This window comes from Lampris incognitus, chromosome 16 (genome assembly GCF_029633865.1).
Source record: "Lampris incognitus isolate fLamInc1 chromosome 16, fLamInc1.hap2, whole genome shotgun sequence".
Taxonomy (NCBI): domain Eukaryota; kingdom Metazoa; phylum Chordata; class Actinopteri; order Lampriformes; family Lampridae; genus Lampris; species Lampris incognitus.
Genome location: NC_079226.1, coordinates 2,759,144 through 2,781,869, shown reverse-complemented (window position 1 = coordinate 2,781,869; position 22,726 = coordinate 2,759,144). Strand labels below are relative to the sequence as shown.

At 45.3% G+C, this 22,726-nt stretch overlaps 1 protein-coding gene across 2 annotated transcripts in view; it reads left to right on the top strand.

Moving 5' to 3' along the window:
* syne1b (spectrin repeat containing, nuclear envelope 1b) overlaps window positions 1-22,726 on the top strand; it is a 394,236-nt gene that overhangs the window by 84,181 nt on the left and 287,329 nt on the right. For both annotated transcript variants that reach the window (XM_056296155.1, XM_056296154.1), the window contains 15 exons: window positions 3,126-3,286; window positions 3,486-3,636; window positions 3,807-4,034; window positions 5,279-5,377; window positions 5,549-5,736; window positions 7,416-7,539; window positions 7,646-7,812; window positions 9,206-9,359; window positions 9,504-10,129; window positions 10,463-10,642; window positions 10,833-10,983; window positions 16,500-16,658; window positions 17,205-17,387; window positions 18,324-18,425; window positions 18,947-19,150. In XM_056296155.1, coding sequence (XP_056152130.1) covers window positions 3,126-3,286; window positions 3,486-3,636; window positions 3,807-4,034; window positions 5,279-5,377; window positions 5,549-5,736; window positions 7,416-7,539; window positions 7,646-7,812; window positions 9,206-9,359; window positions 9,504-10,129; window positions 10,463-10,642; window positions 10,833-10,983; window positions 16,500-16,658; window positions 17,205-17,387; window positions 18,324-18,425; window positions 18,947-19,150 — 2,877 coding nt within the window. The remainder of the gene's footprint in view (window positions 1-3,125; window positions 3,287-3,485; window positions 3,637-3,806; window positions 4,035-5,278; window positions 5,378-5,548; window positions 5,737-7,415; window positions 7,540-7,645; window positions 7,813-9,205; window positions 9,360-9,503; window positions 10,130-10,462; window positions 10,643-10,832; window positions 10,984-16,499; window positions 16,659-17,204; window positions 17,388-18,323; window positions 18,426-18,946; window positions 19,151-22,726) is intronic.

Sequence of the window (22,726 nt, the reverse complement as noted above, 5' to 3'; positions counted from 1 at the left end):
TTTGATTTGGCAAAGATTTTACACCGGATGCCCTCCCTGACACAACCCTCCTCATTTATCTGGGCTTGGGACCGGCACGAAGAATGCACTGGCTTGTGCATCCTCGGTGGCTGGGTTGTCTCTGCTGTCCAGGCTTATGAAACACAAAATGAACAGATCAGCTTAGTTAAAAGACCTCTCTGAATGAAGATCAAATGTCATTACTCCAAGTTCACGTTTTCCATTTGTTATTTAGGAGTATAGCTTGTATTTGGAAAAGAATGTAGAGAAGCCCATTTCATCTGCAGAACACATCAGCACTAAGGGGGAAGGGTCACATCTCACATAAAGAGAAAGAAAGCACATGTTGCTCCAGCACTGATGTTGGGCAAGTTGATTAAATTATGTAACGTGTGTAGTGACATGGACAACATGTATGTAATGGGGTTGGTGTTGATGCTCATTGCTGGTGTTGAGACAAAGTAGTCTCGGGTCACACACAGTCTCATAGTCAGGCGGTAAGAAAAGGTTCAAATTTAATAATCATAATCATAATCATAATAATGATAATAATAAATTAAATTTACATAGCACTTTTCTAACAGTAAGTGGCTTTACACTAAACGGGGTGAAACAAGACAACAGATAAACATAACACAGACATACAGGGGTGGATGGGAAGGGGGGCAGACATACAGGGGTGGATGGGAAGGGGGGCAGACATACAGAGGTGGATGGGAAGGGGGGCAGACGTACAGGGGTGGATGGGAAGGGGGGCAGACATACAGGGGTGGATGGGAAGGGGGGCAGGCATACAGGGGTGGATGGGAAGGGGGGCAGACATACGGGGGTGGATGGGAAGGGGGGCAGACATACAGAGGTGGATGGGAAGGGGGGCAGACGTACAGGGGTGGATGGGAAGGGGGGCAGACATACAGAGGTGGATGGGAAGGGGGGCAGACGTACAGGGGTGGATGGGAAGGGGGGCAGACATACAGGGGTGGATGGGAAGGGGGGCAGACATACAGAGGTGGATGGGAAGGGGGGCAGACGTACAGGGGTGGATGGGAAGGGGGGCAGACATACAGGGGTGGATGGGAAGGGGGGCAGACATACAGGGGTGGATGGGAAGGGGGGCAGACATACAGGGGTGGATGGGAAGGGGGGCAGACATACAGGTGTGGATGGGAAGGGGACAGACATACAGGGGAAGGGGACAGACATACAGGGGTGGATGGGAAGGGGGGCAGACATACAGGGGTGGATGGGAAGGGGACAGACATACAGGTGTGGATGGGAAGGGGGGCAGACATACAGGGGTGGATGGGAAGGGGGGCAGACATACAGGGGTGGATGGGAAGGGGACAGACATACAGGTGTGGATGGGAAGGGGGGCAGACATACAGGGGTGGATGGGAAGGGGGCCTACGAGAGGGAGAAGCGGCAGCCACACACAACGCCAGCAGTACTCTCCCACTTAAACACACACAAGAGGGCAAGAAAACCACAAAAAAATTCATTTAATTTAATTTAAAAATTTTCTGGCACAGGATACAGGTCCTCTACACCAGACTCAACAAATCAAAACAAACAACCATACAAAAAAGAACCACAATATAGTTATTAAAATCACAATAGTCTCACAAATAATCACACAATACTCACAATATTCACAACTCAGCTTTATAGTTGTATAAAAAGTCCTTTGTTGACCAACATTTATCTAATCTATTTTAAAAGAGTTAACTGAAGGAGCTGCACCAACAGTTCATTTGCTGCCACTCGTAAAGCAGCAGTGGCGTGTAGGTAGGAGAGCGCACACAGTCAGAGCCCTGTAAGGAAGACCACCAGCCCTCTAGTGTCAAGAAGTGGTAATGCTGGTTATAAAGCAGTGGCATCATAGTAACACTGGTGTTCCTACTGGTAATAGCAGTGTTACCACTGCTTTATAACCAGTGGTATCATAGTAACTAACACTGGTGTTCCTACTGGTAATAGCAGTGTTACCGCTGCTTTGTAACCAGTGGTATCATAGTAACACTGGTGTTCCTACTGGTAATAGCAGTGTTACCGCTGCTTTGTAACCAGTGGTATCATAGTAACACTGGTGTTCCTATTGGTAATAGCAGTGTTACCGCTGCTTTATAACCGGTGGTATCATAGTAACACTGGTGTTCCTACTGGTAATAGCAGTGTTACCGCTGCTTTGTAACCAGTGGTATCATAGAAACACTGGTGTTCCTACTGGTAATAGCAGTGTTACCACTGCTTTATAACCGGTGGTATCATAGTAACACTGGTGTTCCTACTGGTAATAGCAGTGTTACCGCTGCTTTATAACCGGTGGTATCATAGTAACACTGGTGTTCCTACTGGTAATAACAGTGTTACCGCTGCTTTGTAACCAGTGGTATCATAGTAACACTGGTGTTCCTATTGGTAATAGCAGTGTTACCACTGCTTTATAACCAGTGGTATCATAGTAACACTGGTGTTCCTACTGGTAATAGCAGTGTTACCACTGCTTTATAACCAGTGGTATCATAGTAACACTGGTGTTCCTACTGGTAATAGCAGTGTTACCACTGCTTTATAACCAGTGGTATCATAGTAACACTGGTGTTCCTACTGGTAATAGCAGTGTTACCACTGCTTTATAACCAGTGGTATCATAGTAACACTGGTGTTCCTACTGGTAATAGCAGTGTTACCACTGCTTTATAACCAGTGGTATCATAGTAACACTGGTGTTCCTACTGGTAATAGCAGTGTTACCACTGCTTTATAACCAGTGGTATCATAGTAACACTGGTGTTCCTACTGGTAATAGCAGTGTTACCCCTGCTTTATAACCAGTGGTATCATAGTAACACTGGTGTTCCTACTGGTAATAGCAGTGTTACCACTGCTTTATAACCGGTGGTATCATAGTAACACTGGTGTTCCTACTGGTAATAGCAGTGTTACGACTGCTTTATAACCGGTGGTATCATAGTAACACTGGTGTTCCTACTGGTAATAGCAGTGTTACAGTGATAGCACAGTGAAAACCCCAACAGACACTTGATAACAGTTATGAGAACTAAAAGCTTTGGTATAGGTGAAGGGAGAATGATGCTGTTGCTGTTGCTGTCTGTCAAAACCAGGTGCTGTTGAAACAGTGTGAGGCAGAGGCCTCCCATATGAACACTTTACTGAAGAGGGCTACTGAAATCCAGCTCGGTCCGAAGAACAGGACTCTGCTCCTGGATCAGGTCCGCTCCCTCACCGAGCAAGTGGACAAAGCGGAGGCCAGACTCAAGAAAGAGTAAGGCGTCAAGATTAAACATCTGCCATGGTTCCATGCAGATGTCCAGCCAACTTAAAGCAAACTTTTGAAAAGTCCATAAGCATAGAATGCAAACTGGGTTCATTCCATTTAACTGGTTTTACATGAAAAGACATAACCTCTGCATTAAGACAATCGTGTCCCTTGAGAAGCTCTAACGGCTTCTTCTCTGTTTCAGTGTCAAGACTCTTGAAGGAATGAAAGCTCAGTGGGAACAGTTTGGAAGCAGCTTTGAAGCCTTTTCTGTTTGGATATCTGACAAGGAAAAACAGCTGGACACCCTGAAAAGTTCATTGGCACCTCTGGAGCAGCAGATCAACACAGTGAAGGTACGGCATCAGAGACACATAAAGGGGGTATACAACATATGCAGTGCTTAGGGGCGCTACACGGAGGGGGGGCGCCGAAGTAATGGCGAAAAACATACATTACAAGATACACAAACATGTCTGTGTTGTCAACAGTCTCATCTGTTTTCCTTTCCTTCTCTGGCATCCAGGCAGTAAGCTCAGAGCTCAGCGACCGGGCCGAGGTTCTGTCCCGGCTGGAGGCGGACTCCCAGGTGCTGGCACACTTTGTGTCCTCGGGCGAGACGGCTCGCATCAAGGCCCGTCTGACGCAGATCGGCCGCTACTGGGAAGAGCTGAAGGAGAGCCTGACGCAGCTCGACTCCCAGCTGGAGGAAAACTCCTCTCACCAGCAGAGGTTCAACACCAGCCTGCAGGAGGTACACTGGTGATACTCACTATGTTATACACAAGTTCACATTCAAGTCAGATTAAGGCAATAATGTGATTACTTTAACTGCAATGTTGGTCTCTTAGACAACTGAGTACGAATCAAAGTAAATCAAATGATTGATAAAAAGATCTAGCTGTTAATTACATCATGCTTGTGTTGATTTAGACTTTTGTTTGATTGAGATAGTTTGAATTAAGTCTGGAGTGCCCTACTTAGCTTGCTGCCACCGCGACCCGACCCTGGCAAAGCGGCTGAAGATGAGATGAGATGAGATGACGTGGCTTTTGCCTGCGATGGACTTCCCCGCCTTCTGCTCAGTGAGCACGGGGATAGGCTGCAGCACCCTGTGACCCTCATTACGATGAGCAGCTTGGAAAATGAATGGATGTTTACGTGGCAGTTGCATTAATGACATGATTGCCTTAATCTGATTAATGATAATAATAATAATAATGATAATAATAATAATATAGCACTTCATTATACTCAGAGACGCTTTACACGAATTAGAAGAAACTTGAAAGCACCATGATTAAAGATGAGTTCTAAATTTGCATGTGAGCACACTGATTAAGAGCAATGAGAGGGAGCACAAGTACACCAGATAAAGATCATTGTCCAAGCTGTGATTGGACCGTCCACTTTTTGGACAGGACCACCCCCCCCCTTTTCTCCCCAATTGAATCCGGCCAATTACCCCACTCTTCTGGGCCGTTCCAGTCTCTGCTCCACCTCCTCTGCTGATCCGGGGAGGGCTGCAGACTACCACATGCCTCCTCCCATACATGTGGGGTCACCAGCTGCTTCTTTTCACCTGACAGTGAGGAGTTTCACCAGGGGGACATAGCATGTGGGAGGATCACGCTATTCCCCCCAGTTCCCCCTCCCCTTCAAACAGGCATCCTGACCAACCAGAGGAGGCGCTAGTGCAGCGACCAGGACACATACCCACATCCGGCTTCCCACCTGCAGACACGGCCAATTGTCTGTAGGGACCGCGACCAAGCCGGAGGTAACACAGGGATTTGAACCGGCGACCCCCGTGTTGGTAGGCAACGGACTAGACCCCACACCACCTGGATGGGGGAGGGAGCACCTTTTTGAATTCACTGTCAATGAGAATTGGGCAAGACAGAGTATCATGAAAGATCCATGTGGCAGAAAGCTGTCTTGAGGTTTTGACAATCAGCTGAGTAAACCCTGTGTTTTGTGGTCTCCATTGTCTTCCAGGCACAGACAGCACTTAGTGAGCTACAGAAGAAACTGGAGCAGCCCATCCAGACCTGCACCTCCTCATCAGGGACCTACAAAGCCCTTCAAAACCACATGGTAGTAAACTGGTCTCCTCTTTCCATTCTTCTTTCACTTCAGAGGCAAAAAGTCAGTGGATTTACTCCTCCAGAACATGTGATGGTCAACCACAAAGCCATGTCTCAGTCCTGCCTCTTCCTCGCCATACCACAGGTCGTGCTGTTTGACCGGCTGTCTTGTCTCCCGCAGGATGTCGGTCAGTGTCTGGAGAGGATGAAGGTGACCTTGTTTTCTCTGTCCGCCGCTGCTCGAAGGCTCAGTGACAGAGAACAGGCCGAGCGTTTGGTGTCAGCGCTGCAGATCAGCTACGAGAAGAACGTACAGCAAGCTAAAGACAAGCAGAACAACCTGGAGAACCTGCTGTCAGTCTGGCAAAGGCAAGAGCGTCCATACAGCCCACAGAAAATGTAATATGTAAGGCTGCATATGTAAAAAGGAAGCAGGGTTCCCATGTGTCCTGGAAAAACATGGAAAGGTATATAGACTAGGTTCCTGGTCATGGAAAACCCCTGGAAAAATATAAAATTGATCGGCTGTCCCAGAAATATTATTGAGGTCATGGAAAATTGTAAAGTTAGGATACTTACTGTAGTTTCACCAGCTGAGATGTGATGTTGGTCTACATGTGTTGAGTGTGTGTTGAGATGTGACACCGGTGTGTGAAGTCACGCAGGCCATGGAGACACTGTTGAGACTTGCACTGATAGTTACTACTGAATAATGTGACCTTCTGTTAGCAACACCTGGCATGGACATCCAAGATAAGGTCATGGAAAATGTCCTGGAGAAATCCTGGGAAGTGATTTCTTAAAGATTGGGAACCCTGAGAAGAATCTGGCTAAAATGCAAAACCCACAGAAAAGCCAGTTGGTGATCCTCGCCTCAGACAACATGCTGAAACAAAACTGAAACACAAATTAAGAGAGTGACCCCCCCCCCCAACTCCAGGCCTTTATTGGAACGATAGCAGCAAACATAACAGTATGAACGTAGTTATAGCTAACATGAACATTAGATAGTAAATCGTAACATGGTAGATATAGTGAATAATTAGATGTGTCGTAAATGGTGAATACTAAATCAGTAAATGGTGTAGAAAGTAAACAGTGAAATATTTATAAGCATTAGACAGCCTACTATCTAGGCTAGGATGTGACAAAAAGACTTAATTATAATAAAAAGTGGTGCAGCACATGATTGACAGTAGGTCTGCTGATGTAATATGCTGCAGCAGATGAAAATAGGGTAGGATGGAGCGGGAGATTGACAGGTGGATTGGTGCAGCATCAGCAGTAATGTGGACGTTGTACCGGACCGTTGTGGTGAAGAGGGAGCTGAGCCGGGAGGCAAAGCTCTCAATTTACCAGTCAGTCTTGGTTCCAACCCTCACCTATGGTTGTGAGCTTTGGGTAGTGACTGAAAGGGTGAGATGGTGGATACAAGCGGCTGAAATGAGTTTCCTCCGTAGGGTGTCTGGGCTCAGCCTTAGAGATAGGGTGAGGAGCTCAGACATCCAGAGGGAGCTCGGAGCAGAGCCGCTGCTCCTTCACGTCAAAAGGAGCCAGTTGAGGTGGTTCAGGCATCTGATTAGGATGCCTCCTGGGCACATCCAACTGGGAGGAGACCCCGGGGTAGACCCAGAACTCGCTGGAGGGACTACATGTCCAATCTGGCCTGGGAACACCTTGGGATCCCCCAGAAGGAGCTGGAGGGCGTTGCTGGGGAGAGGGAGGTCTGGAGTGTCCTACTTAGCTTGCTGCCACCACGACCCCACCCCGGAGAAGCGGCTGAAGATGAGATGAGATGAAAATACACCAGTGGGAGGTACATATAGATGTGGGGGCCCTTTATTTTGTTTTGTTCTTTGATAAAAAGGTTTGTTTCTTTGCCAGGGACGTTTCATATATAAAGTAAGTAAAATAAGGAAAAAACCACGGTGATTTTTTTCCTTCATGTTTTTTCTGGGTAGCTCGTGGTTTTCCTGGTGTCCTACACACAGTGTTTATGCTGTGGGCTGATTTTAGTTTCCATCTATAATGCGTTGCTGCTGTTTCAGGTTTGAGAAGGATCGATCCAGTTTGGTTTCCTGTTTGGAGAGAAGCGAGGCGGTGTCCCGGCAGGAGAGTCCCGGTCTTCCTGCAGATAAAACTAAGATCCATAGTGAGCTGCAAGACTTACAGGTACTTTCAGCGGACACACAAACTTCATATCAGAGTTAATACAGTTGATCAAACTAGAAAGCAGTGCCTGAGTTGGGAGCAACAGGAAGGTTTGTGTCTGCGGCAGGCGTTGTTGTGTGAGGTGCAGTCTCTGGAGAACCTCCTGGATGGACTGCTGTCTCTGGAAGCTTCGCTGTCGCCTGCTGCTCCAGAAGAGAATGTTGGGCAACTCAGAGAGGAGCTGAAAGAGCTACAGAACAGGTTCTACTCCCAGAAAGAAGCCATCCCTCGCAGGTAAGATGGAGTTTATTGTGTTCAGTCAAGCTTTTGCTGTGTCACACAGCAGACCAGACACACCGTGTGCTGCTCTACGTACTTCCTGTCCACACCAATGTCTAAACCAGCCTGCTTTACCCCCTCATAACTCACATGTACCCAGGCTAACCAGCTCTTAGCTCAAAACTGCTACTACTGTTTTCAGCTGCTCCTATTAGCTATCAGCTGCGCCACAGTGGATCATCAGTTTCCATCTCTTCCTGTCCTCTGCATCCTCCTCTGTCACACCAGCCACCTGCATGTCCTCCCTCACCATATTCATAAACCTCCTCTTTGGCCTTCCTCTTCTCCTCTCCCCTGGCAGCTCCATATTCAGCATCCTTCTCCCAGTATACCCAGCATCTCTCCTCCACACATGTCCACACCATCTCAATCTTGTCTCTCTTGCTTTGTCTCCAAACCGTCCAACCTGAGCTGTCCCTCTAATATACTCCTTCCTAATCCTGTCCTTCTTCATCACTCCCAGTGAAAATCTTAGCATACTTAGCAATCTTAGCAACTTTCAGCTCAAACAATTAAATGAGATATTTAAAACGCTGGTTCTTCTGCCGCTTACTATATTTAAGATTAAATGTATTTATTCTATGTACTATCTATGTGCGAAAACCATAATCCCCCACTGAGAGTGATGTACACTGTGACTAGAAAGCATATTGCCATAGATGTCCAGCAAACTTCACTTTTCAGCCACATATTGCTCAGTTTAGTGTAGATGCTGAGATGTTTTTTCATCAGCAGTTCACCCAGAACTGCCTCAGTAAGCCAGGTCATTGCAGTTGGTCACAGCTGTGTTCAGTGTAGGTTGTAGTTTTGTCATGCTTGTGGATGTTTGCCTCACAAGTGGTATTTCATTGTGCTTGTAGTACGGCTACATTTCAGTACTGCATTACATATTTTACAAATAACCTCATTGTCCTTTCGGTTGAAATGGTCCCACACAGTACTTCTGTTTGCTCGCTTCATTTTGCTTGGGCACAGTGAAGTATGATTGTTGGCACATGTGGTTGGTTGCACTTGTTGGACATGCCCCCATGAGTTGACTGATATGTATAGCTTATTTTTCTTTTACTATACAGCAGACTTTTCTTAATTACGTTTAAAAATATATATTTATTTTTTTTAACCAGTTAACTGATAGTATTAATCGGTCAAAATGCTGTTAAACGGTTAATTATGAACATCCCGACTCTGAAACAATTCAAACAGTCTCACATGAGTCATGTTGTCCTGTATGACAAACTTGACACTGATCCATGCCGATTTAAACAAATGCCAGGAAGGGTTTTTACTCCAGTTGACCCAATACAACAGTCTTACCTGAGGTTTGACATCTCACCATCATGTCGGTTAGAATCGGCAAGCTGCAGAGCCACCTGGTCCAGGTGGAGCAGTTTGACAAGAGCCTCCTCAAGTTCTCCCAGGGGAGCGATGGCGTCCTGTCCAGCCTGCATTCAGCTCCTCAAATCAACATCACCAACCTGCAACCGGCCTCAGTGCAAGTTAAGGTAAGAACCACAGTGATGTCTATCAGTTTTACTCATTTAGTCGCTCATTCATGACTTAATTTATTTTACAATTTAAGCTTTTAGACATTTAACCGGTGAGTCCTTTAAAAACGTTTGATCTGGTCATTTGACTGGTTTTTGCAGGAGACTCTACTGATGCTGCAGAAGCAGTCGGACCAGGTCCAGAACTTGCAGCAGCAGATGGAGAGGCTGTGTGCTTCCTGTGAGCTGGGGGACTCGCCATTCCTCCACAGCAGGAAGGAGAACTGTGTCCAGTCCTACCTGGAGGCCCAGCACACTGCCCAGCTCCAACTGGAGTGCTTGGACAGACTCGAGGTGTTCCTGCAAACGCGCAGCGTGGCAGCTGGTGTGCTGCGAGGTCTGAGGCAGACGGTGGAGAGCGCGGGGAGCTGGGACCGCAGCAGGGTGGAGGAGCTGCAGCAGGAGTTGACTGTTATCGTCCCCGACATTGGGCAGCTAGAGACACTCGCCGTTGGCCTGGACAGCAGCCTCTGCAAAGTGCACCTCCACATGGGTGGGGACGATGGCTTGCGCACTTCCTGCCGCTCACTGGCCGACTCTCTAAGCGTGGAGCTGGATGCTGTGAGGAACCTGCTAGGTTCAAAGCAGAGCGAAGCAGAGGCCCTTGGCGCTCTGTGGTCCTCATTTAGACAGAGGAAGGAGCAGCTGCTGAAAACTGTAGAGGACATTGAGGAAAAAGCTGATCAGCAGAGCCTCAAAGAGCCCAACGTACATGCTCTCCAACAGAGGTAAGACATGACCATGGCATCACGTCAGCAGTTTTCTAGACGACAAGTCCCAGAAAATCATTGATTTATTACTGTAGATCGAAATGCCGCACCCATAAGTAAAGCCAAGCTAAACTGAAATGCTTTTTACAAAACAGGTTTGCCACAAAGTGCCTTGCAGAGTAAACAAAAGTAGATTAAAAATGAGGAAAGATGCATCGCAACATTAAAAACGAGGCCAAAGCCTGTGTAGAACCAACACACACCTGCATACACACAATGTGAATTGATTTAGGTGTGTGTGTGTGGGGGGGGGGGGGTTCTATACATTTCCAACAATCTGTCCCTCGCCAGGCTGCGTTTCTTCAACCAGCTGGAGGACGAGCTGCAGTCCCACCAGCATGAGGAGCAGTGGCTCAGGGACAAAGGCCAGCAGCTGGCCCAGAGAGACGCAGAGCTAGCCGGGGAGGTGTTGAGGGAGATTAGCCTCCTGGAGACCACCTGGGCTGACACCAAGAGACTCATCATGGACAGGTAACAGGAAAAAAGAGAGCACCTCTTAACAGAGAGAGGGCGAACCAACCAAAAGATCACACAAATCAGAGGAGATGGGGTCAATTTGAAACTTCCTCATGGTAGTTTATGTTTATTTTTTATACAGTAGATTGTATTGGGCATTTCATCAGTGATCTGTATTAACTGGTTCTTGCGCTAAACTTGACAGGCAGGAGCAATGCGGTGTTCTTGTGGAACTGAGTCGAGAATACCAAAACCTAAAGGCCTCCATCAGCTCCATCCTGGAGAACAGCGAGCAGGTTCTTCAGATAAACTCAGCTCTGAAAGTCCATGAAGAAACCAGGAGGTCACTGTCCAAGGTCAGAACCAACAGCATCTTCTCACCCTATGCCACCATATGTATTTACACTATTGACAAATAGGGTAAATGTATACCTTCTACCACCACTGATCGTCTGTTGATCATCTGCTGCATCATTTCTCGTCTGTTATACCGAATGTTTTTTAAGCTTATTAATGTATAATTGGTAAATCTGCACGTGTGGTTGTGTAGTACAGTTTTACTCTTTTAACCCTGGAAAAACTGTGGTGCTACCTCTTTTACGATCATTTTTATCATTGACTCGCCTCGACTGCTGCCTATGCCTTGACTGCTGCTAGCTAGCTAGGTTTGTTTTTACCTGGTGGCTAGTCTAGCCGATTGCTTTTACTGAGGATTTTAAGCAATTTTGCGTTTGGATTTTACACCTCTCTATCTCTGGTTGCTTAAATCCTCGCTGGCATCATTCCTGGAGAAACTGAGGATATATTTCCAAGCATGGTCACCTCCTCGTTTATCTCCGAGATCAAGGGTGAGTAAGTCTCCATTGAGTGGCTCCTCCCGGTCCTTCTGCAGCGGCAGCCTGACCTCGGCTCCTGGGTAGCCTTGCTGGAGTCTCCTGAATCCACCAGTCTACCAGCGAAGGATGGTGCCATTGATTTGGATGGTTATACTGCTAGTGAGCCCTCTTTGGGCTTCTGTTGTCAGGCGGGGTGGTAGGGACTCTCTCCCTCTCTTCGACCCGACGTTCGATGAGGATTTTCCCCCCGCTGTCAAATTCGTTTGCACTGCTGGTGGGCCTGGCGGATGACAGATCATCTTCTCCCTGGGACCACCCCCAGAAAGCCTCTTGAAGGGTCAAGAAGTGGGTTCCCTTTTCCCATTCCCGCAACAGCTCTTCAGTGACATCCCCCAAGAGGAAGCAGTCCCATGTTGCGGCTTCCCCTACTGCTGACTGGTACCCACTGCAACAATGGTTTGCACAACATTTGGACAGAGCTGCGTTGGTCATGGCTCACCAGGCTGACTATTTGGGCTCAATCCCAACCTCCACACTCACGGACTCATGAAATGCACGAGGGCTTAGGGCTGTCCCACTGTCAAATCGTCAATTGTATGAGGGCTCTCTTGCAGACATTTTGCACCCTTTCTGTAAGTCTGCTTTTCTGCAAACATTGCCTGAGGGAATTCCGCACAGTTCATAGCATTGTGACGTTAAACACAGGTTTTCCAGAGGAAGCCCAAAAGCCTCAAAGAAAAACCAGTTAACAAAGAAGCATGGTAGGACATATGGGCACATGGATGTTCAGCCTGGCATATTGGGTACACTGGTATGCCTAAATTCACAAAGAAACATTGCATTAACAACAATATAAGATGGTACAAAAAACATGAAATCAGAGGAATGCAAGCATAAGCTATTGTAGTGACCAGGGGAGACAGTCACTGGACTGATGACGCCTATGTGCTGGGGGAGCACAAGGGATTCTGGGACTGTTAACGTTCGTGTTCACATTATTGTTTTAGTGATGTTGTGTTCATGTTTTGGTTGTTGTCGTGTTGTTTGTTTGGGGGTTCAACTCAGACTGGGTAGACGACCATTTTACTGACTGTTGGACCGTGACTAAGACTGATGTTCATAATAGTGACCTCGTTGGGGGAAGCCATTGTTCGGGGGGGGGAAGCCAATTTGCCTCTCCTTTCCCATCAGTTCCATTCGGTTTTGACGGTGTTTTAAAGTGAAACAGCACTCTCGGGGTCGTGCGGTGTATGGGATACAAGAGTTGCGATAAAGAGATCTCTATCTCTCATTCTTCCACCCCGGCTCGCCGCACTATATCACACACCTAGTTTATTCATCAACCATGTCTTTTAATTGTTGCTTAATGATGCTATTTTGACAAAAATTAGTAAATTGATTTTTTTTTGTTTCCGAAACCACGATGTTTTTTTATTAACAATGTTTTATTAGGACAAGGGTGTCACACAAAAGTACAACCACAAAAGAATAGGTATTTTCGTATTTTTACAATTTCAAAACCGCTTTCCCTCAAACCAGGGCCCCTATGGGCCCACTAGATGAGTCCCACCCCTTAATCCTCCTTGATGAGATTGAAACAGCACATGAAGCATGAAATCAGATCGCGCACTCACATACACAGTGACACCACAAGCAAACAAAAATTTTAAATCATAATAATGCAGACATATAAACAACATTCACAGACAAACACTAGAAAAGAAGCGTTGGTAGTTGCTGACATTCAGGCTGTTACGCTGGACTATTAAGAGCTGAAGCTCAGGAGGTAAAACTGATAGACACCCAGATACAGGGATCTTATACGGGGGCCATGGTGCAGACAGGTAGCGAGACCCGCGCCCAATGCAAGCAGACACAAGGCATGCCATTACTGCAACACCCTACCAGACAAATTCCTTGTATATTCTTGTACTTGGCAATAAATCTGATTCTGATCATGATTTTGTACCTACTCCAAATCATGCCTCAGTTTATTCTAGATCCTATCTCTCTGTGTACTTATTGAGGCTCTTCAAACCACTGATCCCAAGAAATCTACTGGTGAAGAAAACTTGGATCCTTTTTTTTCTCATCTTTCTGCTCTAATAATTGCTGAGCAAATAACTCATATTTTTAATCTTTCTATTTCTACTGGTATAGTTCCCAGAGTCTGGAAAACTGCTCATGTTGGCCTGTCTGCATAAGTGTGGGGAGAGGAGCTATCCAAATAACTATAGACCAATATCCAAATTGTCCCGTTCATTCTAGAGTAATTTGAAAATTGTCAACTTTAGAAATTTCTCACCAGAAACTGTTCTGAGTCTGCATCAATCCAGGTTCAGGTCTTTGCACAGTAGTATTTCTGCCATCACTTCAGTTGTGAATGACATTGTCAAATTCCTTGGAAGAGAAAAAAAAATGTTTGCTGCCATCTTTGTGGACCTCTCCAAGGCACTTGACAGTGTTGATCATTCCTTGCTTTTACATATCTTAAATAATGTTGGTCTTAGTTCAGGTGCGTTTGCATGGTTCCTGAATTACCTATCTGGTCGGCAGCAGTAAGTGAACTCTGGAACCGTTCATTTAGTTTTTACCGATAACTAAGGGTGTTCCACAAGGTTCAATTCTGGGTCCAGGTTTTGTTTTTTGTTTTTTTCTTTTATACAATTTATCTACTGCTACTACTACTACTACTACTACTTTCGGCTGCTCCCGTTAGGGGTCACCACAGTGGATCATCCATCTCCATTTCTTCCTGTCCTATTTTTTAGTGCAATGTTGTATTGTATTGCCGACTGCTCAGCTAGCTCTTAAGAACCTGCAACAGTCCTTTGACGCTCTCCAATCTGCACTTAATGACCTTAAGCTTGTATTGAATGCACATAAAACTTAGGTTTATGCTATTCTCTCGGGCTAGAGGTATGGTGACAAAAACGTTCACATCTCCACTGTACAAAGACCTATTTTTGATGGAGTTGCAGCATATAAATACCTTGGTATTTTGATCAATGACAACTTCACATTCAAATTTCATATAGAAAATCTTGCCAACAAGTTACAACAAATAATTGGTTTTCTGTATAGAAATAAAACTAACTTTCCTATGCTTTGTAGGAAAAGGATTGTTCTCTGTTATGGATTATGGTGATGTGATTTATAGTCATGCCTCTGCCTTTGCTCTTAAGCCCTTGGATGATGTTTATCATTCTTCCCTCAGGTTTATTACTGGTGATGTTTATAGCACTCATCATTGCACCCTGTATGATAAAGTTGGGTGGTCTTATCCATCTGTGAGGTGTGATAGGCATATGTATTTGTTTATCTACAAGGCCCTTATTGGGAAGCTCCCATTGTATATCTATGCTAGCTTGGTCCTCTGGGGCACATCAAACTTGGTCTAATGACTGGCTTTCACTGCAAGTCCTTGGTGTTTATACTGAGTTTGGAAGATCTGCTTTTGGTTTCTATACATCAACCACCTGGAACTCATTACAAGGCTCCCTAAAAATTAATATTTTGGTAATCGTTGGTCAATTTAAATCTATGATAACAAACCATTCAGCTTCTGTTTGAACCTGTTTTAATTGTTTTTTGTATCTTTTATCTTTCATTAATTGTACTTACATAGTAGTTTTAATTGATTGCTTTCTTTTATCTTATATCTATTATTATTTTGTATCTTTCTAAAGCCTCCCTCAGACTGTGTGATTTGGGCCGTCTCAGATGAAAGAAGACTAAACGTGGTGATGTCATTGGTCATGGCTCCAAAATGGAGTTCCTACGTCACACTGTGAGACAGGTTCACTGTGAGACAGATTCAAAGACAGCCGTTATTACGGTCTTGCGACCGAAGTCAACCTGAGACAAAAGTCTGACAGTGTCAGAAATGTAGGATGAAAGTCTCACAACTAACCAACCAATAGAAATGCAGCACGAAATGACGCGCTGATCAACGCCACGCAGAATCTTTGCTGGCGCTAAACACAAACACACACTGTCAGCATCTGTGACCCAAATGCCATGGATACAACAAAACGAGCAACAAGACGAGCTGCGGCGACTATTGAAAGGGCTCGATTCCTGCTTGGCGTCATGTTGCTCTACCAGCAGCATAGATTGATGATGCGCACTGATGCGGCACGCATGCTGACGACGTTTTTATGGACTTGCGTCATAGCCTGTGATTCAGTAGTGTTATCATGGTACAGTCTACACACAGCACACTTGATGTGATTCAGTAGTGTTAACATGGTACAGTCTACACACATCACACTTGATGTGATTCAGTAGTGTTATCACTGTACAGTCTACACACATCACACTTGATGTGATTCAGTAGTGTTATCATGGTACAGTCTACACACATCACACTTGATGTGATTCAGTAGTGTTATCATGGTACAGTCTACACACATCACACTTGATGTGATTCAGTAGTGTTATCACTGTACAGTCTACACACATCACACTTGATGTGATTCAGTAGTGTTATCATGGTACAGTCTACACACATCACACTTGATGAGATTCAGTAGTGTTATCATGGTACAGTCTACACACATCACACTTGATGTGATTCAGTAGTGTTATCACTGTACAGTCTACACACATCACACTTGATGTCGTACCCAAGTTTATTAGATCCATATCACACAGTGTGGCTTGCAAAATAAACTTATAGGACTGCTAAAATCTCAGTCTGTAGGAGGCTTTAGTCAATTTTCACTGCTACTTGACATCATTGTAAATGGGGGCCAGCCCTCGATGATTTTTCAGGATTAAACAAAGACAATAATCATAATAATCGTCATAATCATAATAATTGGTACATTAACATTACCCCTCATCATCTGTATAGAGACACTGTGGGTATTCCATAGACTCCCATTTAAAACATCCACCTTCATTTATGAATATTAATGACTTAAAAACAGACAATAAAAACAAAGCTAAAGCCCATCTCTTCATTCCAATATGAAGACTGCTCCAAGTTTCAGCTGACTGTTTGGTTTTTTTTTTCATGTTTCTGTCTGCAGCATGAGGTGCTGAAGGGAGAGATGGCGGTCAAACATCAACAGTTCGATCAGTTTTCCAGCAAAGGGAAGCAGCTGCTGAATGAACTGAAAAAGATCCCGGACTTCGATTCCCAATCCACGAGGATGGAAATGGAAGCTTTAATAGATCAGTGGCTGGATGTGAGTCTGACCTGCAATACATCAACATCATTGGAGTGTCAAACACAATATATCATAGTATGTATATTCCCAAAATGGCTTTACTGTGTATACCGTCCTGTTGGAAGAAGATGCCCAGCTGTTATATTTTTTGTTTAAGGACATTATAAGGGTATCGGTGAGTTTGGTTATACTTTAAATGAAAATGCAATTACATATATAGTTCCATTAATTATTTTAAGCTGTAGCACTGTGCGAGGGGAAATACTTATATTGGGGTGTTTTTGCCGGTCCTTACCCTGGTACATGATCCATGGACGACAGGACATTAATCATTATACAAAAAGGGTTAAGTCAGGAAATATTGTCATCAGTAGAATATACATATTACTGCACTGATACATATCACAAAAAGTACTATACTGAGTATTGCTGTACTGACATTCAGAAGGTACCAGCAGCTCTCCCATAACCACAAATGTTGTTTTATAATTTCTATATGAATGTTTGGGCGTGATGGTTCATCAGCTGCCAAAAAAAAGAACAGACAGTTTTGTGTTTTCTTAGGTTTCTGAGAAGATAGATGAGAACATTGAGAGTCTGAGCCAGAGTCTGGCGCTGTGGGACGAGGTGCGTAAAATCAGTGATGACATCGAGAGCTGGACAAGCAGCTGTGTGTTGGAGCTCAACGAGAACCTCAACAACCTCAACCACAGTCACAAGATGTCCTCCAGGCTGTCCGCCTTACAGGTGAGCAAGATGTCCTCCAGCCTGTCCTCCTTACAGGTGAGCAAGATGTCCTCCAGCCTGTCCGCCTTACAGGTGAGCAAGATGTCCTCCAGCCTGTCCTCCTTCAAATCCTTCAAATCATTTGAAGGAATAAACGGTCAAGTCAGTGTTATTTGTGTAGCCCAATACCACAAATTACGAATGTGCCTCAGTGGGCTTAACAGCAACACAACATCCTGTCCTTAGACCCTCTCATCAGATCAGGAACAACTCCCTAAAACCCTTTTAACAGGCAGAAAACCTAGGAAGAAAGCTCAGGGGGAGCAGCAGAGGAGGATCTCTCCCCCAAGATGCACAACGTGACATGAATGCTGTGTTTACACAATTTACACAATACAACATTAAAAGAAGATAACAATTATAATGAAATAAAATTTATGAAGAATATGATGCGGAGGTTGCCAAGCAGTGTCCAGACACCACCGAAACAGAGACAGACAGACTCTGCATGCATACAGGAGAGACTCACACCACGCCATTCACACACACAGAAGAAGAGACAACAAAACACATTAGTAACACATCAGAGTGAGAGAAGGATATAGCATTAAAACAGGATAACAAAATGATATGGATTTATAAGATATATATATAAAAAGAAAATGTGATGAGGGGGATGCCAAGCAGTGTCCAGGTGGTGACCACCATCACCATGGAGACCTGGGAGGAGGACAGACTACCCGTGCACACAAGGGAGACTTTGTTGTGTGAAATGGACTGATGTAAATATGTACCATGATGTTTTTCTTTTTTTCCCTGTCTGTGGCATATGAACACAAATGTATGACTGAAATAAATCATCCATTTATTCATTCATATTCAGATATTAATCAGGTTAGCGAAGTCTAGGCTGTCTGTAAAATGGGTGTAATTGATTTTATTCTGATATTTTCACAGACAGAAATCAGTGAGAAAGAAAAACAACTGGAGACCCTTCAGGGAAAAGTGTTGGAACTGAATCAGCGAAGTCAAAATGAAGAGACTCCTACTAAACTGCAGGTAAACTCATATTTGGTGTTGAATGCATTTTTTCACTGTACATACTTTTCTTTCTTTTTTTTCATCAATATATTCATAAAATTTTCTACATCTCAAAAAGATTACAACACACACACACACACACACACACACACACACACACACACACACACACACACACACACACATATATATATATATATGTGTGTGTATATGGATGTAAACATACCCACATTCTTCATACATGAAGATTACCATGTGCATACTTCATACGGGTATATGATGAAGTATGAGGCAGTAGGCTGCTGCTGTTATGAAGAAACAGACTGCAGAACAGATGATGAACTTCTGCCCCGTGTGGTGGCAGAACAGATGATGAACTTCTGCCCCGTGAGGTGGCAGAACAGATGATGAACTTCTGCCCCATGTGGTGGCAGAACAGACGATGAACTTCTGCCCCGTGTGGTGGCAGAACAGACGATGAACTTCTGCCCCGTGTGGTGGCAGAACAGATGATGAACTTCTGCCCCGTGTGGTGGCAGGTGCTGGAGGCTGATCTGAAAAAGAAAATCCATATCGTTGAGAAGCTGAGTGAGCAGACCAGAGGAAACCTCCGAGACATCAGCACCCAACGCAAACAGCTGGAGGACTACATCTCCCAGATGTCTGCGTGGCTGAAAAGTATGGAGGACTCACTGGTCTCCTCCCCGACTGGATCCAATCCTGAGGACATCTGCAGAGTGAAGGTGAAACCTGCAACAATAATGTCATGATTTCTTATCTGCAAACAGATCTGAGGAAAAAGCTCACATGTGGACACTATGCGGTGCAATGTTAAACTCGACACCGGGCCGTGCAACATGACACAACACAGAACAATGTAAGAAAAGAAAGGTTCACAGATAAAGGAAAACTTTAGGACTCCATTTGACCATTTGGCTGTGTCGTGGCAACTGTTAGATTCCACTCTGGCAATAAATGAGGAGTGAGACAAACAGTTCTGACAGTATTGTCATACTTGATACGTTCACGGACAGGAACACAAAGCAGAATACCACAGTACGCCCCTCATCTTAAAACGCTCACCCTTTGTGCCTTGCAGCAAAGCTACTGAGTCATGCTTATTGTGAACAAGTCTGAGTTACAGTCACAATCATAATGATAATAATGCATTTTATTTATATAGCGCTTTTCATCATACTCAAAGACGCTTTACATAAATTAGAATAAACTTAAAAGCAACACCAAAAACATGCAACACAACATGAATCACACATGAGAGCAGGTCTGCAGAGGTGAGTCCTGATTCATGACTTGAATGTGGGCAGATCGCAGCAGTCTCTGATGTGCTTGGGGAGGGAGTTCCAAGAGGAGGGGGCAGCAGGTCGAGTGCTCGGTCCTTAGTCCGCCTCAGACCAGGGTGGATGAGAGGACGGGGGCGGGGGGGGGGGGCACAAGAAGGCAATGGAGAAAAGGTGTGTCTTGAGACGGGATTGGAAGAGTGGGAGGGATCCGAGTCTCTAATGATTTGAGGAAGTGAGTTCCAGAGCCTGGGAGCTGCTCTGGAGAAGGCTCGGTCACCAAAGCCGCGGAGGTTGGACCCTGGGGGTAGAGAGAAGGGAGGCTGAGGTGGATCTGAGGGACCGAGAGGGTTGGTAGGGGGAGAGGAGGTCGGTGAGGTATGGGAGAACCAGTTTGTGAAGGGCTTCATAAGTAAGAACCAGGATTTCGTAATTGATCCGGTGGGAGATGGGTAGCTAGTGGAGGTCTTTTAGGACTGGGGTGATGTGGTGCCAGGATTTGGTGAAAGTTAAGAGTCCGGCGGATGCGTTCTGGACCAGTTGGAGTCTCTTGATAGAGCTAGCACTGATGCCATAGAGGAGTGAGTTGCAGTAGTCAAGGAGGGAGGAGATGAAGGCATGGATCAGTATCTCAGCAGCAGGACGTGTGAGAGAGGGTCTTATTTTCGCAATGTTGCAAAGGTGGTAGAAGGAGGATTTGACCATTTGGCAGATATGTGGCTCAAGGGAGAGGGTGGGATCAAGGTACATACAATGTATGTACCCGGGGTCTCCAACTGTCCCCTATTAGCCAGGATATCCCTTATATTAGGCCACATTGATTTGTCCCATACGTGACCTCCCTTGTCCCGTTTATTGACTGCTACTGTACTCTAACCACTAGAGGGCACTCTCACAGTTGTATCGAATCTGATACAACCGCAGTAGCAGCAGTGCTGATCACGACAGGTGAGAATGATCACCTGTCATCAACCAATCACAGCCCCCCTCACGTGCATCAGTTGTACATGTACAGTAAATGCACCAGTTCCTTCAAAAACAGAAACAGTTCCGGTAATGTCTGTGGCCATCACTCAGTTTGGCACGTGGAAATATGGCTTAACCTGCAAATATTGATAAACCTGCCAAAAAGAGAAGACTGTGCGGCTATAATAAGCAATAAAAAAAGCAGTAAAAGACGTGGGTTAAGCCCGTCAGCAGTGACTCAACGAGAGCCCTCTGTTCTTGAGGTCACGGGGAATTTTCAGTTGGCCATGGAGGTGAGAATGACCCGACTCAGCATGCTTCCACAGAAATGCACAAGCAGGCCACACTAGCTAAAGGTGCAAGCCATATCGGTGCGTTCCTCGTGGCATCTACTATTGAAAAGGACAAAACTGCAGCAAGTGAAGCCTCGTACGTGTCTCATGCTGTTAAACACGGACTCGGCTGCAACAGCACCGACTGTGTGGCTGAGCTCAACGGGGCGTGGTTTCATGACTCAGATGCTGTGAAGAAGATGCACTTGGGAAGAAGGAACGCTGAGATGATCACAATGAATGTTTTAGGACCAAAAACTGTGCGAGATATTCGGGATTCAAGATTCAAGATCCTTTATTTGTTACGTCTCATTATGCAAGTACAAGAGAGTAAAATGTACAAGGACAAGAGAGTAAAATGTACAAGGACAAGAGAGTAAAATGTACAAGTACAAGAGAGTAAAATATGCAAGTACAAGAGAGTAAAATGTACAAGTACAAGAGAGTAAAATGTACAAGTACAAGAGAGTAAAATATACAAGTACAAGAGAGTAAAATATACAAGGACAAGAGAGTAAAATGTACAAGGACAAGAGAGTAAAATGTACAAGTACAAGAGAGTAAAATATGCAAGTACAAGAGAGTAAAATGTACAAGTACAAGAGAGTAAAATGTACAAGTACAAGAGAGTAAAATGTACAAGTACAAGAGAGTAAAATATACAAGGACAAGAGAGTAAAATGTACAAGGACAAGAGAGTAAAATGTACAAGTACAAGAGAGTAAAATGTACAAGTACAAGAGAGTAAAATATGCAAGTACAAGAGAGTAAAATGTACAAGTACAAGAGAGTAAAATGTACAAGTACAAGAGAGTAACATTCTTGTGTTTCGGCCCCTCAACACTGCAGCAACAACAGTAATAAACAACAACAAAACAGAAAAAAGCAGTAATAATAATAAATAGTGTGTAATTTAAGGTGCTCTGTGTGTGTGTGTGTGTGAGAGAACTGGTGATCCGCTGAAGACCACAGGTCAGTACCATCAGTCCGGCACCAGGCTTAGTGTCTTTAATGATCTTTGTTCAGAAACCTGGTTGCTTGGTGGGAGAAGCTGTTCTGGAGCCTACTGGTCCTACTGGTCCTACTGGTCCAGGCTTTGGTGACGCAGCATCCATTGTATATGTCCTGGATGGAGGGACGCTCTCATCCACTGATGTCCTGGGCCGTCCGCACAACCCTCTGCGGTGTGTTGCGGTTGTACAGTCCCCATGCCAGCGGTGGTGCATCCATTCAGGATGCTGTCGGTTGTGCCTCTGCAGAAGGCCCGTAGAACCCTGGGCCCCGTGCCGAACCTCTTCAGTCGCCTGCGGTGACAGAGGCGCTGCTGGGCCTTTTGCACCACGTGGCTGGTGTGTTCGTCCCATGGGGGACCTGTGCCCGACTGAAGGCGAGCCTGTGCTTTCCTCGGTTGCCACCGATGCCTCAGACAAGGGAAACAGAGAAGGTTTCCAGTGTGTGTGAGATACTCCTCTGTCTGATGCAACGCAGTGCAAGGTACTTGACGTGAACACCCTCCGCCGCATCTGCTGACGAGGCTGAGCTAGTGCTAACAATAGCAGGTGGCTGTCAGGGCCGGGGCTAAGGCTGTCTGGAGGGCCCGTCACAGCTAGCCTAATACTAGCCAACAGCAGCTGCTCTAAGTCACGGACACGTCTCTGTAGGAGACACAGCCTATCTGTAACTGTGGAACAGTCACCACAAACCATGGTTCTGATGAGGCTGC